This window comes from Mustelus asterias, chromosome 12, assembly GCF_964213995.1.
Source record: "Mustelus asterias chromosome 12, sMusAst1.hap1.1, whole genome shotgun sequence".
Taxonomy (NCBI): Eukaryota; Metazoa; Chordata; class Chondrichthyes; order Carcharhiniformes; family Triakidae; genus Mustelus; species Mustelus asterias.
The window spans coordinates 103,117,084-103,133,566 of record NC_135812.1 but is presented as its reverse complement, the minus strand read 5'-3'; the positions used below and the strand labels follow the sequence as shown (position 1 = coordinate 103,133,566).

The window sequence follows — 16,483 nt, the reverse complement described above, 5'->3', positions numbered from 1 at the left end:
GAGAATGACTGAAAATGTTGTAAATATGCTTTATTGCAGCTTTTTAAAAAAAAAATCATTCCTTCAGGGGAAACAGTCTGTTAGTGGAAGAAAATTGAAAGTTACCTTGTTTTGTGCATTCTCTCGGATGGTAACTTTTTGCCGCTCTTGTGCCAGTGTTTCAGCCAACATTACAAACTAGATTTAAACAGAATATTTTTTTTCTGTTAGTAAATTGCAGGCAACACTGATCATTACCAATTATAAAATTATACCTAGCACACAATCTCCCAGAGATTAAATTGTAAACCTCATTCCAGAGCAGAAAGCTTTGTGAAGGCCTACATTATGGATAACTTAATAAATAATGTGACATCACCCTGAAAAACCAGGGGGTCAAAAAAAAGTATTTTCAGGGCATTTACGTTATGTTGAATCAATCTGTTCAGTCTGTTTTGCAAACTGACCACTTGGTGAACATAAGCCAGGCTGACACACAGCACTGGGCCTTTCAAGTACATTCCTTCAAATATGCATGAAACATCCTATGGTACGAAAGCAGTTGAGTTCTTCCAATGTCCCACTTAAATATTTAACACTCAACCAACATAAACAGAATCTGGCAATTTATTACATGGCTGCTTATGGAAACTTAATAGCCAATTTACACAGAGCATTTATCTAAACACACAATATTTGACTGCCTGTAGCAGTGTTCTGGGAAGTCAGGTCCTGAAAGGTACATTTTATAGAAAGTTTGTTCATCTGTTATGCATATATTGTAATTTCTATAAGTAGCAGAATGTCAGTAAAAGGTTCCCATCTCTGTTCAAATACCTGATCGCGATAGTAATTCTCCATTGACTGCAGCTCTTCCTTTTGTCGTTTACTGTACTCCTGACGCTTCTCTTTGGTGTAAGTCTTCAATTCACGTAGTCTCTGTTTCTGAATCTCCAAACCCTCCTCAAACAGGTTTTTAAAAATCTTTGGGGAAATAACTAATTAGGTTATGCATGCACTGTACGCACTGTACGCATTTACAGTAACTTATTTACATTAAGAACACTGGTTCTCACTAATCTAAATTGTACTTTTTGGTGTCCACAGATGCATGTCTTGCAGCAATACTTGGTTTGTCACACGACTTCTGGCGCCTTCAAGGTAGTAACTGAAGTTGCAGCTCCAGTGAGCAGATGTGGGGGCAAGTCAAACAGAATGGCTTTGGTCTTAATATAATTAATTAGCGTTCAGGCTCATGCAGGAAAGTTAAAGGTGGGGAGGAGGATAAATAAAGCAGCTAACCCCAAGCTTTTAAAGTTTGATTGGAGAGGAGACAACAGCAGGAAGCCCCAAGGATGTGCTGAAATATTGTAAAATTGGTTGTACAGGGTGGAAAGAGAACATCTCTGGAAATCTGTGGCTACATGGAGACAGATAAGCATGAGGGCAGTGCCAGAAAGTGAGATGCAGTTTTTAAAAAAAAGCCTGCTAGTTCAATTAGACTGGCCTGTATGACATGTTTTGGGGGTGGGTTACCCCTGCAAACAGCAATATCAATGTAAAGTGAAATCAGGGCTCAGTTGGACTCTAATGCAAAGCTCCCTAAAGGAATGAGTTTCTCGGCTTTATTCCAGCCAAGGACCCCACTTTCCACTGGCAACAAAAGTGTCAATGCAAACGATCTGCTTCACATCAGTAGTGCTGCTGCACTGTCGATGAACCCATGCTGGTGCAGATTTTCTTCCGGTAACACAAATGAACACGTTACTTTATAGACCTGTACAATGCACGAGGCCATTCAGCCCATTGCGTTTGTGCCCCTCACCCTTTCTTCGCGAGTCCTTGCTCGCATCATTTTTGCACGCAGTTGAACATGGTAGTCAGTGTAGTATTTCTTAGCACGGGCAATTTGTTGTCTTTGTTCCTTCATCTTGTTCTGAGCAGATTTCTGCTGCCGGATCCGTTCTTTAAACTCTTTCTAAAGGTGAAACAGAAAAGAGGGGGGGGATTATTTTCATGCAAAGGATTAGCAACAGAGCTACTGGAACAAACATTTAAAAAAGATGCAACTGAAGCCAAAACAAAAATGCTACTGGAAAAAAATGAAACCAGTAGATAGCTTCCAGTGAGAAAGCTAAAACAGATTATGCATTCTCTAAGGAGTTTATGAAGGTAGACCACCCCTATAGTGTTATTTTCTACAACAGGCACAAAGTAAGGCTTTAATAAGTGGTATTTAATTAGTTTTTTAAAAATCTGAAAAATGCATTCATGATTGCATCCTTCATCAAGCCTCACCAGACGTTGATTGTGATCTTGCTCCTTTTTGATGATATTGATCAGGAGATCATGTTTTTTTTGGGCATCTTCAATCTGATGAGAAAATGAAAGTAGTTATTGTTGGAGAGTCATCAGGAATTTACTGTGGGCTTAGTCCCAGCAAAAACAGAATACAAAAGCGGTAGTAACTCACCACCTCCCCTCCTGCCACACACACCCACCCACCATTGGCCAGACCATTAGAAGCAAGTATCAACAGTACAATAGAAATGTAGATTTGGTCAATCTTGTTGAACAGAGCAGGTAAGGCAAGAGATTTAACTCACTGCTGATTGAAGCTTGGCTTGGTTCCGGTCCTGATCAAGACCAGACTTGATCAACTGTTCTATCTGCTTAAACTGCTGCTTCCACATCCGATTCAGAGTGTGCGGAGATACCGGAAGATAAGGAAACTCTTCCAATAATAACGGTAGGAGGTCATTATCTTGTATCTTCACTGCAAAAAAAACCCAAAAAAGACACTTAAGAATGTGAATAAACTTAATAGTTCATAGTAAAATAAATACACAATTCATTATTCAGAGCAAAGTTAACCCTGTAGATTAAAGGCAGCACTTTGATCCGTCAGATTGGGACATGGTGCAAGTGCTGGTTTTTTGTGCAGTTTACCAACCATGCACTAGATGGCAGCAACCAGCAATTGCCTCTAATTGATAAAGACAGGGCAGCAATAAGTGCACTCGAGCCCCGATCCCTTGAATTGGCTAGTTATACAGACACTTATGTTGGAATAAATCTGCGACCATGTCTAATATTTCACCACAATGGTGGAGTACAAAGTAATGCTGGCTGCATTGATATGACACAACCAAAAGAGACTCCAAAAATCAACCACAGTAATAAACAGTTCAGAAGGAGCTTGGATTGGAGTAATACCCAGGCTTTTTAAAAAAAACTTACCTTCTCCTTCTGCCCCACTAACAGAGTAAATCATTGCATTCATGTAATATAAGAATGGTCAGCAGGGCTATGGTCAAGGGTACACTGAGTATTTATTCAATTCCCTTTGGGAAATGATCCAATCTTCAATATTTCAGTCAATGTTTATTGTAGGGCCATGGGGAAAGAGGACAAGATCAGTTGAAATTAGCCAGCACAGGCATAATTAAATGGTCCACTTCTGCACAGAAGTGGGGAGAGTGGATAAGGGGATTAAAGTTCGAATATCTTGCACATAGTCCAACGGCCCCAAAATGCACAGAGCTGAAAATATGTTAAAGAGAGGACTGAAGACACAATTGTACAAGGCTGGCAAAGTGCTAACAGTTGATGCCCTGGTGCGAACAGGGAGGGCAAGTCAATGCCCTGTCAAGGGCGAAAGCAGCCACAATTGGAAAATCAACTCTACAGGTGAGCCAGATGAATGAGCTTCACTGGAATGAAATGTATGCTTATTGCCTATGCCAAAATAGAAATAGGAAGATTGTTCGAGGCCATTTCCCAATTTTGACTGATTGTCAATGTGAATAAAAGCGGAAACTAGAGAATCATGGTTGATTTTACTTGAATCATAAATTGCCTTTAATGCAAAAATGAAAACAAGCTACAATATTCCATTTGTTGGCCATTTTAATTAGCTTAAATTATTCTCCTAGTCCTCCACTCATGTTTTATCTTTCTTGCAACCCTCAGTTTTAAAAGCATAGCTTCAGCTATCCTGTTGTATCCTAGCTCACTCTCCCATTTTCTGAATCCAGCTCGCTGCTCATTTTCTTGCTTCCCCTGGCTCCACAATCAACGGCAGAGTTTTCTGCCATCAAGGTCCAGTATTCTATTCCCGAATTCTTCCAGCTCGCTTCATCTCTATCCAAGCCTAATGTTTAGCCACTTCTTTGATCACCTTCCCAGACACACTGCTTGGCGCCTGCTCAGCATCCGTTCACCTCTCCCTCCCTTTCAGATAGGCTCTGTTACGCTAAAGAAACCATACAAGTGCATGTTGTTGATGGCTATAGCAGACATTCATAGCCCAGCCCTCCACTGAACTCAATGAAAGTAAAAACACAGGTTAAAATTACAAGAGCAAATACTAGGGCAAAGTGCGAAGGGTTGGGAGTTTATCCAGTGTATTTTGGCTCAAGATGGACGTTCTGTACAATTATCCACGGTGGTTCCACAAGTTAACACATTTCTCTCAATCACAATTTTCCACTCTGCAGAATCAAGCTATTTCTTTGAATTCTTACTTGGAATTGCTTTCTTTGGCTTTGCCACTCCTGATACTGTCCACTGGCTGTGCTTCGGCTTTCGTGGTGTGGTTTTCGTAGAGTAAACTTTCGCCAGCTGTGGGGTTTTTGGAGTTTCTTTGAAGATATTTTCTTTATATTCTTGTTCCTTCATAGCAGATGTAGAACAGATGTCAAGTACACAAAAGGAATAGTCTGCTCATTTTATTTAGAGCCTGGAGCATCACAAAGCTACGTGATGAGTGAGCGCAAATATTTTAAAGACAAACAGCAACAGGGAATTAAAAATTGACTGAATATTGAGAGTCAAGGTAATGTATGAATTGTGACATTCATTACACATATACAATAAATTTGCCGTCTGATTGTGTCCAACCCATGTCCTTTAGGGAAGGAAATCTGCCATCCTTATTCAAACAATATACATTACTCCATATGCACAGCAATATGCTTCATTGTTAATTGCCCTCTTGAAATGCTCTAGCAAGCCACTGGCAAGTATAGGGGTGGGAAACAAATGTTGGCCTTGTTAACGATGCCCACATTTCATGAATGTTTAAGAGGCATAAGATGCTAGCCCGATAGTTAATGATCTTCAGCTGAAAATATAATTTTAAAATAATCTCAAATGAAAACATTTAGCACATGAACTCACTGCTTTCTTGACACTTTTTTTCTCTTTTTCAATTTTAGCTTTCTCTTTTATTTTGTAGGTCTCCAGATCTTCTCTGTAACACTCATTCACTGCCTGCAGATGGGGTTTAAAAAAAACATATTTATGCAGGAACATTACTATTACTGACCGTTGATTACAAGATCAGCATCCACAGCCACCATCTACTTTTGGTATAATGGGAGTGAATTGATTTTAAAAGAGTGGATTACTTTGCTGATCCTACACCTTCCAGCACCAGCTAGGCTTTTGATGCTGCCAAGTTTTCTGTTGTAAATTTTGATGGCATAATTACCCAACTCCACTTCTATTGAACATTTAATGTACTAAAACATCAAGATGCTTCACACGTGTGTTATAAAACAAATATGATCAAGCCACACAAATTGATATGTCAAATAAGCAAAAGCTTGATCAGAAAGGGAACCAAAACTGGTTCAGTATTCTAGGTATATTGTCGAGAGGTCGTTTCCCCTTGTAGGAGAGTCCAAGAGCAGAGGGCATAATCTCAGAATAAGGAGTTGCCCATTTAAGAAAGATGAGGAGGAATTTCTTCTAAGGCAGTGAACCCATGGAATTCTTTACCAGAGACTGAGTTGGTAAGTATGTTCATGGCTGAGATAGACATCAGTAAGGAATGAAGCATTATGCTGATAGGATAATCCTCATCTCCACTTTCCTGCCCATCAGATCAGTCATGTTCTCATTGAACGGCAGAGCAGACTCAATGGCCTACTTCTGCTCCTATGGCTTATGCAGTCTATGTGGTGTAGGTATATCCACAGTGCTGTTTGGGAGGGATTTTGACCCAGCAATAGTGAAGGGACAGTGATATAGTGCTAAGTGAGGATGTTGTGTGTCTAGGGGAATTTGCAGGTGGTGGCATTCCCATGCATCAGCTGCCCATCTCCCTCTTGGTGATAGAGGCTAAGGGGTTTTGAAGGTGCTGTCAAAGGAACCTTGGTGAGTTGCTGCAGTGCATTTTGTATATTGTACACACTGTTCACACTCAGTGGTGGAGGAATTGAATGCCAAAGGTGGTGGATGATGCGTCAAGCAGGCTGTTTAGCCAGTGTGCACCAACTAAAATGGGAGTTGCGCAATAATCCAGAATTAGAGAAGATATCTTACAGGGTTAAGGTAGATTACAGAGATGGATGAGGAAAAAAAGTGAGGGTTTTAAAATTGCTCAACCAGGGATCCATGTTGGAAAGCGAACATAAGTATAATAGGTGAATGGGATTTGGTGCAAGTTTAAGACATGGACAGCTGAGTTTTGGATGACCAATTTATGTAGAATATGGGAAAACAGCAGGAGTGCATTGGAATTGTTGAGTCTAAAGTTAACCAAGACACAAATGAGGGTTTTTGCAGATGAGCTGAGACAAGAGCACAGTTAGAGGTAGAAATAGGCAATCTTAGTGATGGGATGAAGGAAGTCAGAAAACTCAACCTGTAGTCAAACATGATACCAAAAGATTGTGAGCAGACAGTTTTAATCGCAGACTGTAGTCCGGAAGAGGTACAAAGTAGATAATTAAGGAATGGAATTTGGAGCAGGGATCAAGACAATGGCTTCAGTCTTCCCAATATTTAATTGGAGGACATTTTTGCTCATTTAATACTGGATGTTGGAAAAGCAGTCTGACAATTTATCAACATTGGAGGATTTGATTTATTGTCACGTGTATTAACATATACCGAAAAGTATTGTTTCTTGCGTGCTATACAAAGCATACCGTTCATAGAGAAGAAAAGGAGAGAGTGCAGAATGTAGTGTTACAGTCAAAGCTAGGGTGTAGAGAAAGATCAGCTTAATGCAAGGTAAATCCATTCAAAAGTCTGACAGCAGCAGGGAAGAAGCTGTTCTTGAGTCGGTTGATACGTGACCTCAGACTTTTGTAACTATTTCCCCCCCCCCCGCCCGCCCGAAGGAAGAAGATGGAAAAGAGAGAATATCCGGGGTGCGTGGGGTCCTTAATTATGCTGGCTGCTTTGCCATCAGTGTACACATGAAAACTGAGCATTGGCTTATCACATTGTCCAGAATATAATTTCCTTGTACTTAAAGCCTTAAAGGTTTATAAAGGACAGAAGGGATCCATTTAGCCCATCAAGTTGTTTATTCAGGTAATCTATAATTATACTTTTCCATGCTTTCTCCATTCCCCTGCGTCTTTTGTTTTGCTTCAAATGCTGGTCTAAAATCAATAGTATTGCATCTTCTCTGCATGTAGAAGTATCTACTTGATGTTTTATTCACTGAATATTAAAAAAAATTTCTGGACACCTCTGACTCTCCAACTATAGGAAAGAAGCTTTTCACCCATTTGCGTTTTATTCATTCATGGCAAGTGGGCATTGCTGGCAAGGCCAGGATTTAATGTCTATGCCCATGGTGGTAGTGAGCCACCTTCTTGAACTACTGTAGTCTGTGGAAAGTTGATACACCCACAGTTGCTGTGAAGATGATTATCTAGGATTTTCATCAAATCTCTCAACTTATCCATAAGTTTCCTCCTTGATCTCTTTGCGTCATTGTAAAACACCTACGTGCCTAACACATCATTTGACATTGAATATTATTCACACTGGTGCTTTCCTGAATGATGTGGAGATGCCGGTGTTGGACTGGGGTGAACACAGTAAGAAGTCTCACAACACCAGGTTAAAGTCCAACAGGTTTATTTGGTAGCAAATACCATAAGCTTTCAGAGCGCTGCTCCTTCGTCAGATGGAGTGGAAATGTGCTCTCAAACAGGGCACAGACACAAAAACCGACCTGGCTGGCTTTAGGGATTCGCATTCTAATCAGTATTCTGTAACTTGATTTTGTGTCTCTGTGCCCTGTTTGAGAGCACATTTCCACTCCATCTGACGAAGGAGCAGCGCTCCAAAAGCTAATGGTATTTGCTACCAAATAAACCTGTTGGACTTTAACCTGGTGTTGTGAGACTTCTTACTGCTTTCCTGAATGACAGAGTAATTGATCTTTTGGTCAGTTGCTCAAGTTATCTAGTAAATTTCAGAACAGGAGACCCACCTTGATGCAACTTCATTAATCAGGATGGAACTCGGGGAATATCTGACTAAAGTGACTTAGGAAAAGTCAAAGTACACCTGCACAGAATTTTTTTTTTTAAAAAGGATTTTTTTTGAAGAGTGAAACTTGCAAGATCACTTAAACCTGCAAAGCAGTCTCATTCAAAAAATAAAATACCAGATTAAGTGACTGCAATGTGGAACTGAATGATATGGGTCACTTATGTTTACAACATAGCTGAATATTATATTAACAAAGTCCAGTAAAATTTGTCAAATTCCAATACATTTACAAAAAGCACCATCTAATTTTGAATGATAAATATTATTTTGAATGCTGTGCAGTAGAATAACTTGATATTCTCTGAAGCAGCATTGCAAACAAGATGCTGTATGGTCTTTCAAATGGTTCTTTACAGGAGCACTAATATTCAATGTGCTATAACCCAATTTATGATTGGTTATACGAGTGTCAGATTCTAGGGTTAAATAACTTACTTTTGCTTTCATCCTTTGCTGATCCATTTCTTTTTGCAGTTCTCTGCGAATTCTCCTCATTTGTCCCTTTGAGTCTTTATTGAGAGCATCTTCAAATTCAGCTGGTAGAGTGCGTCGTGGTGGTGATGGAGATAGGGAGCGGGCACGAGCTGGCTTCCTGGTATGTGGAGTTGCTTTATAATGGGTGGGAAAGATTATACTAGTCTAGTATTTAGACATTTTTAGAAGGTGACCGATTATATATATTTACTAAATGATCTCATCCAGGAACTGTCGGTATTAAAACATTGTCACTTCAGTGCAGTCTTCATCACTTAAAATGTCCATGTTTAAATATTCTCTTTTAAAATTAACCAAAAACCTTGATAGGGTCATAGTGGAGAGTGTGCAGTTTATTTTGGGCAGAAACACCTTGGTTTCCTCATTCGATAAACTAGATACCAATCATAATTTACCTGGCGTTTCTAAATTTCAAATAGCCAAACCAAAAATCAGAAGTTAAACGAATTGTTTTCTGCAGGGCAGTGGTTGTGGTTTTTCTGCATTCAATCAATTAGGGTCTTACCTAATGTGTGGGCCAGATTATTTCAGACATCGCCTGCCTGCAATACCAGATGTGGTTTTTAAACAATTTCAAACACCAAATTTTAAATCTGAAAAGTTGAGATTACAGCTGACACATTGGGGAGCGAATCACATTCTCACAAACAAGTTGTGTTGCAATTCTGCAGGACTGGGTTGACACCAGCAGAGGTCTTCACTGAGTCAGGTTGACTCAGGTTAGTGACAGAAATCTAGGATTGCAGCATTTTTAAATTCACTCAACAGGTTATCATTTTTTCCTGGTGTAGGGGTCACCTACAAATGGTGTTACATTCTTTGTGCCAACCCATTCCCACATTTCTTCTAAAATACGTCAGCTCCTTACATGGGCTACACATATAGAAAAGGATTTTTTAAGCAACAGTAATAACAAGTCAACGCATGTAGACCGATAGAAAGAAACAGGCAGGACACACTCAGAAATCCCCTCACAGCACAGCTAGGGTCTATGTTTCACATGAAAATCTTTGAGGAGTAACTTTCGTCTTGTGAATGCTGATATCAATTAGAGCAGTTACTGAACTCAATAGGGAGGAGGAGGAAATTGAATGATGGACAGGAAACAACTAAGGGAGTGTCATCAGATTTGAGCCTTCATTTGTGTACATCAACTTCAATTACTCACGCTATTAGATTGAGTGAGCCATCAGAGCTCACTGTCCGAGCCCAAATTTAATATCTCAAAAAGATTTTGAAATGAACTAATGAGATTCACTTTAGGAGCAGTCAATTAAGATCTTTAGGGACAGCATGGTGACAAGCACTGCTGCCTCAGTGTCAGGGACCCAGGTTCCATTCCAGCCTTGGGTGACACTGTGGGGTTTGCACGTTCTCCCAGTGTCTACGTGGGTTTCCTATGGGTGCTCTGGTTTCCTCCACAATCCGAAGACGTGCAGGTTAGGTGGATTGGCCATACAAAATGCCTGGGGTTATGAGTTGGGGGCAGGGCAAGATGCTTTTTTGGCCAGAGGCCATAAATACAAGTTATTCACCATTAAATCAAATAAATCCATTAGAAGCTTGCTGAGAATGTGGAATCTGCTGTCACAAGGACTAGTTAAGGCAAACGGCGTTGAGGGAGCATGCGAGGGAGAAAGAAGGACATATTGATGGGCTGAGAAGAGGAGGGGTGGAAGGAAGTTATGTAGAGTACTAAGCAGTTGGACTGAATCGTCTGCTTCTGTGCTGTACATTCTATTAACTTAACCTCTCAACTGTGTTGAACTCTTTTCAAGTATTCTATTCTAAATTGCTAGATCTGCCCCAAAATTTTATTTAAAAGTGGTTTAACAGGCTTGAGTTCTCACCAGGCAACTGTTGAATTCTTCTATATTCCGTGATGCTGTCACTGTGTTGAGACAATTTATCTTCTTCCTTGAAATTATGAGCTTCATTCTTGTCACCCAGCGCTTGTTTCAGCATCTGTTAAATGGCAAGACAAAGACCATTCAATTAATAGACAGCTCTACAGACCATCACTTCTTAGAATCATGGTAACATTGAATGATGGCATTCTGTGCTTGTTCTGTAAAAAGTTATCTGATGAGTTCCACTCTTCTGCCTCCCCCTCCCCCCAAGTCCTGCAAATATTTCCCCTTCAAATAGATATCTACTTACATATTGAAAGCTATTGAATCTGCTTCCATCAACAGGTAATGTTTTCTGGATCATATCTCCTTGTATTAAAAAGAAATCTGCTAAGTCTGCCTCCTCTGATAATTACCTGAACTCTGTCTTGTGCTTACCAATCGCTATTTCAGGAAAGGTTTCTCCTTATTTACTCTGTTAAAACCCTTTGAACACCTATAATCTCAATTCCCCCTAAACCTCATTATTCTGGAAAGCCCCAGTTTCTCAACATAACTGAATTCTTTCATCCCTGGTACCATTCTGGTAAATCTCCTCGACACGCACTCCTGGACATTTTAATACAAACATACAAATTAGTGGAAGGTGTAGGCCACTTGGCCCCTACAGCCTGCTCTGCCATTTAATAAGATCACGAGTGATCTGACTGTAACCTCAACTCCACATTCCCACCTACCCTCGATAGCCTTTCACTCCATTGCTCAAGAAATCTATTTACCTCTTGCCTTAAAAATATTCCACTGCCTTTTTAGGAAGAGTTCCAAAGACTCTCAACCACCCCCAAGATAACACAATTTCTCCTCATCTTGGTCTTAAATGGGTGACCCCTTATTTTTAAAAAGATGTACCCTACTTCTAGATTCTCCCTCAAGAGGAAACATCTTTTTCACAGCCACCCTGTCAAGTTCCCTCAGGATCTCATGTTTCAATCAAGTCACCTCTTTCTCTTCTAAACTCCAGTGGATTCAACCCCAACTTCCATGGTTAGTCTAGTAAACCTTCACTGAACTACTTCCAAATCATTTATATCCTTCCTTAAATAAGGAGATCGAGACTGTACATAGTTCGCCAGATGTGGTCTCACCAATGCCCTGTATAATTGAAGCCTAACTTCCCTACTGTTGTATTCAATTTCCCTCAACAGCAACATTCTATTAGTTTTCCCAAATTATTTACTGTACCTGCTTACTCTTTGCGATTTGTGCACCAAGACACCCAAATTTCTCTAGATCTCCGCAATCTCTCACCATTTAGATAATATGCTTTTTTAATTCTTCCTGCCAAATTGCACAATTTCACAATCTGTGCTCTATGTTTCTATTCAGAAGGCCAATGATTCTAGATGTATGCTTGCTGGCAATACATATAAATCTTTGGACATCAGTGTCAGAAATTACCTCATTGCAGTTAAGATAATGAAGGCTTTTGAAATGAAAATAAAAAGCAGTAGTTTTACTCTGCTTGAGGTTTAAGGTGCTGGGGGGTAGGTACAGGGGAAATGTTAGGGGGAAGTTTTTCACACAGAGGGTGGTGGGCGAGTGGAATCGGCTGCCGTCAGTGGTGGTGGAGGAAAACTCAATAGGGTCTTTTAAGAGACTCCTGGATGAGTACATGGGACTTAATAGGATGGAGGGTTATAGGTAGGCCTAAAAAGGTAGGGACATGTTCAGCACAACTTGTGGGGCCGAAGGGCCTGTTTTGTGCTGTAGTTTTTCTGTGTTTCTATGTTTCTCATTTAATGCTCCCCACCTCTTTATCTGAATGACAGGACGGTTCCTGTCAATCAGCACAAACAGTGCTGGTGGAGCTTCTGTAGAATATGGACACATGTGGCCTTCATGTCAGTCTTAAATAAATAGAACTGTTTGTCAAAAATCCAAAATTAATTTTAACTAGTTAGTTACTAATTGCAGGAAGTGACAATCTTTTCTCTCGCAGCTTTTTGTAGGCAAACCTTACCATATCGAGTTGATGCAGCTTTTGAGACAGCTTTTCAGACATCTCATGCAGCTCCTCCTCTGCAAGGATATTCTGTGCTCTTCGGCGAGATAGAGATTCTTCTCTAAATGAAGTGCTTACATCACCTTGGTCTTTACGGTTACTACAGGAAGTGAAGAAGTTCCCTTTAGAAAAATTAGAGATTGTAGCATTTTCATACATTTGCGCAGGTCAATTTTAAACAGTGAAATTCAACCTACTGCTTAGCATCAGACTTTAGGTGAACGTTTTAGTCATCAAGACTGGGATGTCTGCAGTACTACAATTCTTTTACATCTAATAGCACAATCAAATCCAGGTTGGATGCAGTGATTGTGCTAGATCCTAGTCAGGAAGTCCCCTACCAAGCTATCCTTGTACAATCGGAGTGAGTGGCCAAACTAAAAATGGTAGCTTGTGTAACGCACACGCCTGCAGAGGAACTGGATTGAAAAGGTCACAAACCCAATGTCTTAGTATCCTTAGAGTCATTGAGACAAGAATTTCATCCTTGCAATCTGGGCTGGATTTGGTGATGAAAAGCAAACAGAAAACATTGTTCCAAAGGAAATGCCCTTTGTTTCTCTACCCCATCCAACTGGTGCTGCTTTTAAAGTGATTATAAAAGACAAGATACGACACTTTAAACTGTCGCCCCATGGCTCAGTGATTAGCACTCTAACCTCTATCAGGTCAGTTCAACCCCAGTTAAGAACATAAGAAACAGGAGCAGGAGTAGGCCATCTAGCCCCTCGAGCCTGCCCCGCCATTCAATAAGATCATGGCTGATCTGAAGTGGATCAGTTCCACTTACCCGCCTGATCCCTATAACCCCTAATTCCCTTACCGATCAGGAATCCATCTATCCGTGATTTAAATATATTCAACGAGGTAGCCTCCACCACTTCAGTGGGCAGAGAATTCCAGAGATTCACCACCCTCAGAGAGAAGAAGTTCCTCCTCAACTCTGTCCTAAACTGACCCCCCTTTATTTTGAGGCTGTGCCCTCTAGTTTCCTTTCTAAGTGGAAAGAATCTCTCCACCTCTACCCTATCCAGCCCCTTCATTATCTTATAGGTCTCTATAAGATCCCCCCTCAGCCTTCTAAATTCCAACGAGTTTTCATAATCACTAGATACTTCACAATGCAATTAACAAAGACAGTCAATCATAAACATACAATGAAAGGGAACTATTTTCACTCCTGAAGTCATGCTGGTTGGAGTCCAGTGTTGCTGAAGCCTCCCAATGATTTGTCTCCCCATGTTCAGAGACTGTATCCCACTGGTCAGTTTTACTCTGCATGGTCATAAATCGAATGTCTGGCTGGGTCTGAAAAGCAACTCGTTTCTGTACGTTGACGGAGTTCTGTAAGAGGAGGAAAAAGAAAACGCCAAGTGATCAATATATGAAAAAGATGAGAAAACTTACAGTAGGCTGATTCAATTTTTTTCCCATCATTGGATGAAACACCAACATAGAACATAACAGCGCAGTACAGGCCCTTCGGCCCTCAATGTTGCGCCGACCAGTGAAACCAATCTAAAGCCCATCTAACCTACACTATTCCAAAATCATCCATATGCTTATCCAATGACCATTTAAATGCCCTTAATGTTGGCGAGTCCACTACTGCTGCAGGCAGGGCATTCCATGCCCTTACTACTCTCTGAGTGAAGAACCTACCTCTGACATCTGTCCTATATCTATCACCCCTCAATTTAAAGCTATGTCCCCTCGTGCTAGCTATCACCATCCGAGGAAAAAGGCTCTCACTATCCACCCTATCTAATCCTCTGATCATCTTCTATTAAGTCACCTCTTAACCTTCTTCTCTCTAACGAAAACAACCTCAAGTCCCTCAGCCTTTCCTCATAAGACCATATCAGGCAACATCCTAGTAAATCTCCTCTGCACCCTTTCCAATGCTTCCACATCCTTCCTATAATGCGGCGACCAGAACTGTACGCAATACTCCAAGTGCGGCCGCACCAGAGTTTTGTATAGCTGCAACATGACCTCCTGGCTCCGAAACTCAATCCCTCTACCAATAAAAGCTAACACTCCATACGCCTTCTTAACAACCCTATCAACCTGGGTGCCAACTTTCAGGGATCTATGCACAAGAACACCAAGATCTCTCTGTTCATCCACACTACCAAGTATCTTACCATTAGCCCAGTACTCTGTAATCCTGTTACTCCTTCCAAAGTGCATCACCTCACACTTTTCCACATTGAACTCCATTTGCCACCTCTCAGCCCAGCACTGCAGCTTATCTATGTCGCTCTGTAACCTGCAACAACCTTCTGCATTGTCCACAACTCCACCGACTTTAGTGTCATCTGCAAATTTACTAATCCATCCTTCTACTCGCTCATCCAGGTCATTTATAAAAATGACAAACAGCAGTGGCCCCAAAAGTGCATTTGCTATTTCCCCCACCATCTCTTTTAGTACCCTGGGATGGTGATTACAAATGACAGGACATCCTGAGCTTGTCACCAAGTTGAGAAATAGGAAGAAAGTCAAGATACTAATATTGCTAACCCCAGAAGGAGAGAAGCAAGACCTGACCCAATGTCAACAAAGAGGGATTCACTCTGCTCATGACCGTGTGTCAGTCAAGAATATTCCAGACTATTATTCATAATGTACCCCTCGGCTAATCTAATCATCAATCCTCCACGAGGAACAAAGCTTTTGAAGGAAATGCAAAAAGTGAGTGGCATAGGCCAGTTGTAATTTTGGACCTTGTTCAATATCACTCAATTTCTTCAGCAGCATACAAGTGCACAGGATCAAAAAATACTGCCATTGGACCAGTCACAAAGACAATACAGGAGAGAGAAGATACGAGGAACACAGCAGGAGAGGTAGCATCTGTGGAAGGAGATCCAGAGGGTGGGCTTTTGCCATTTTTAGCAAAGTGTCATCTTGAGTAGAAACAAAGTGGACGGTAACTTACTGGCAGGTTTTCTCACCAAATCGTTAGACTGTTGGACGGGGGGGGTCAGGCTCGACAACTTAGGTTTTTAAAGATTGGGTGCCTTCTTCAAAACACACCTGGACATAAATGAAGCCCCTCCCAGAGTACTGCCCTGGCATGACCCTCTCCTCCTGGGTCTGAACTTCTTAACCTGTGCATCCCCAGTGGGGCTTTGCTCACCAGGTGCACGTAGTGAGAGACCTGTTGTGATAAATGTCATGTCCTCACGCCAATGTGAATGGACCATTTAATGGGGGGGGGGGGGGGGGGGGGGGGGGGAATTATCAGGCGTTAATACCTGATAATTAATGTTTAAAAGGTAGGCAAATAGAGATCCTGACTTTTAAAGTCAGGCAGGAAAATCCCACCAGTGTAAAGCATTTTGTAACTCCCATGAGATTCTCCATGCCTGCTGCCGAGGATATCCCTCCTCTCCTCCACCGCATTCAGTAATACTTCCAATGAAGCACTGTGGAATCTGGGTGCCTGTGCACCCTTGGGTTCCATGTTCTGGCCTGTAGTTAAGAGCGCAATAAAGCAATATCTGCTGGTCAGCGAGGTACACAACTTCCTGCCCACCCTGAAAAACATCCCCCAGCTACACATTTAATGAGCCCAGCATCATGCGATTCTGTATGATTCCCCATTGGGCTCCACAACAACACACTCGCTTCCATCCCCTGCCATAGGACTGGAGCCTGAAGTGAACAGTAAATCCCAGCCAAAGTGTTTATCGAAAGAGGAGATGCTGTTAGAGCTTCAACAGAACAGTGTACAAGGCAAAGGATAACAGAGGGCAGAATGGGGAGTTAAATAGAAATTCAAAAC

The 16,483-nt window shown here is 41.2% G+C and overlaps 1 protein-coding gene across 2 annotated transcripts in view; it reads right to left on the bottom strand.

Moving 5' to 3' along the window:
- The window catches only part of LOC144501766 (centrosomal protein of 95 kDa-like), a 54,979-nt gene that overhangs the window by 1,934 nt on the left and 36,562 nt on the right, over positions 1-16,483 (bottom strand). For both annotated transcript variants that reach the window (XM_078225760.1, XM_078225759.1), the window contains exons 11-21: positions 13,847-14,034; positions 12,649-12,790; positions 10,629-10,743; positions 8,719-8,891; positions 5,161-5,253; positions 4,506-4,653; positions 2,586-2,755; positions 2,278-2,352; positions 1,805-1,957; positions 817-963; positions 106-177 (exon numbers count right to left, since the gene is read on the bottom strand). In XM_078225760.1, coding sequence (XP_078081886.1) covers positions 106-177; positions 817-963; positions 1,805-1,957; positions 2,278-2,352; positions 2,586-2,755; positions 4,506-4,653; positions 5,161-5,253; positions 8,719-8,891; positions 10,629-10,743; positions 12,649-12,790; positions 13,847-14,034 — 1,476 coding nt within the window. The remainder of the gene's footprint in view (positions 1-105; positions 178-816; positions 964-1,804; positions 1,958-2,277; positions 2,353-2,585; positions 2,756-4,505; positions 4,654-5,160; positions 5,254-8,718; positions 8,892-10,628; positions 10,744-12,648; positions 12,791-13,846; positions 14,035-16,483) is intronic.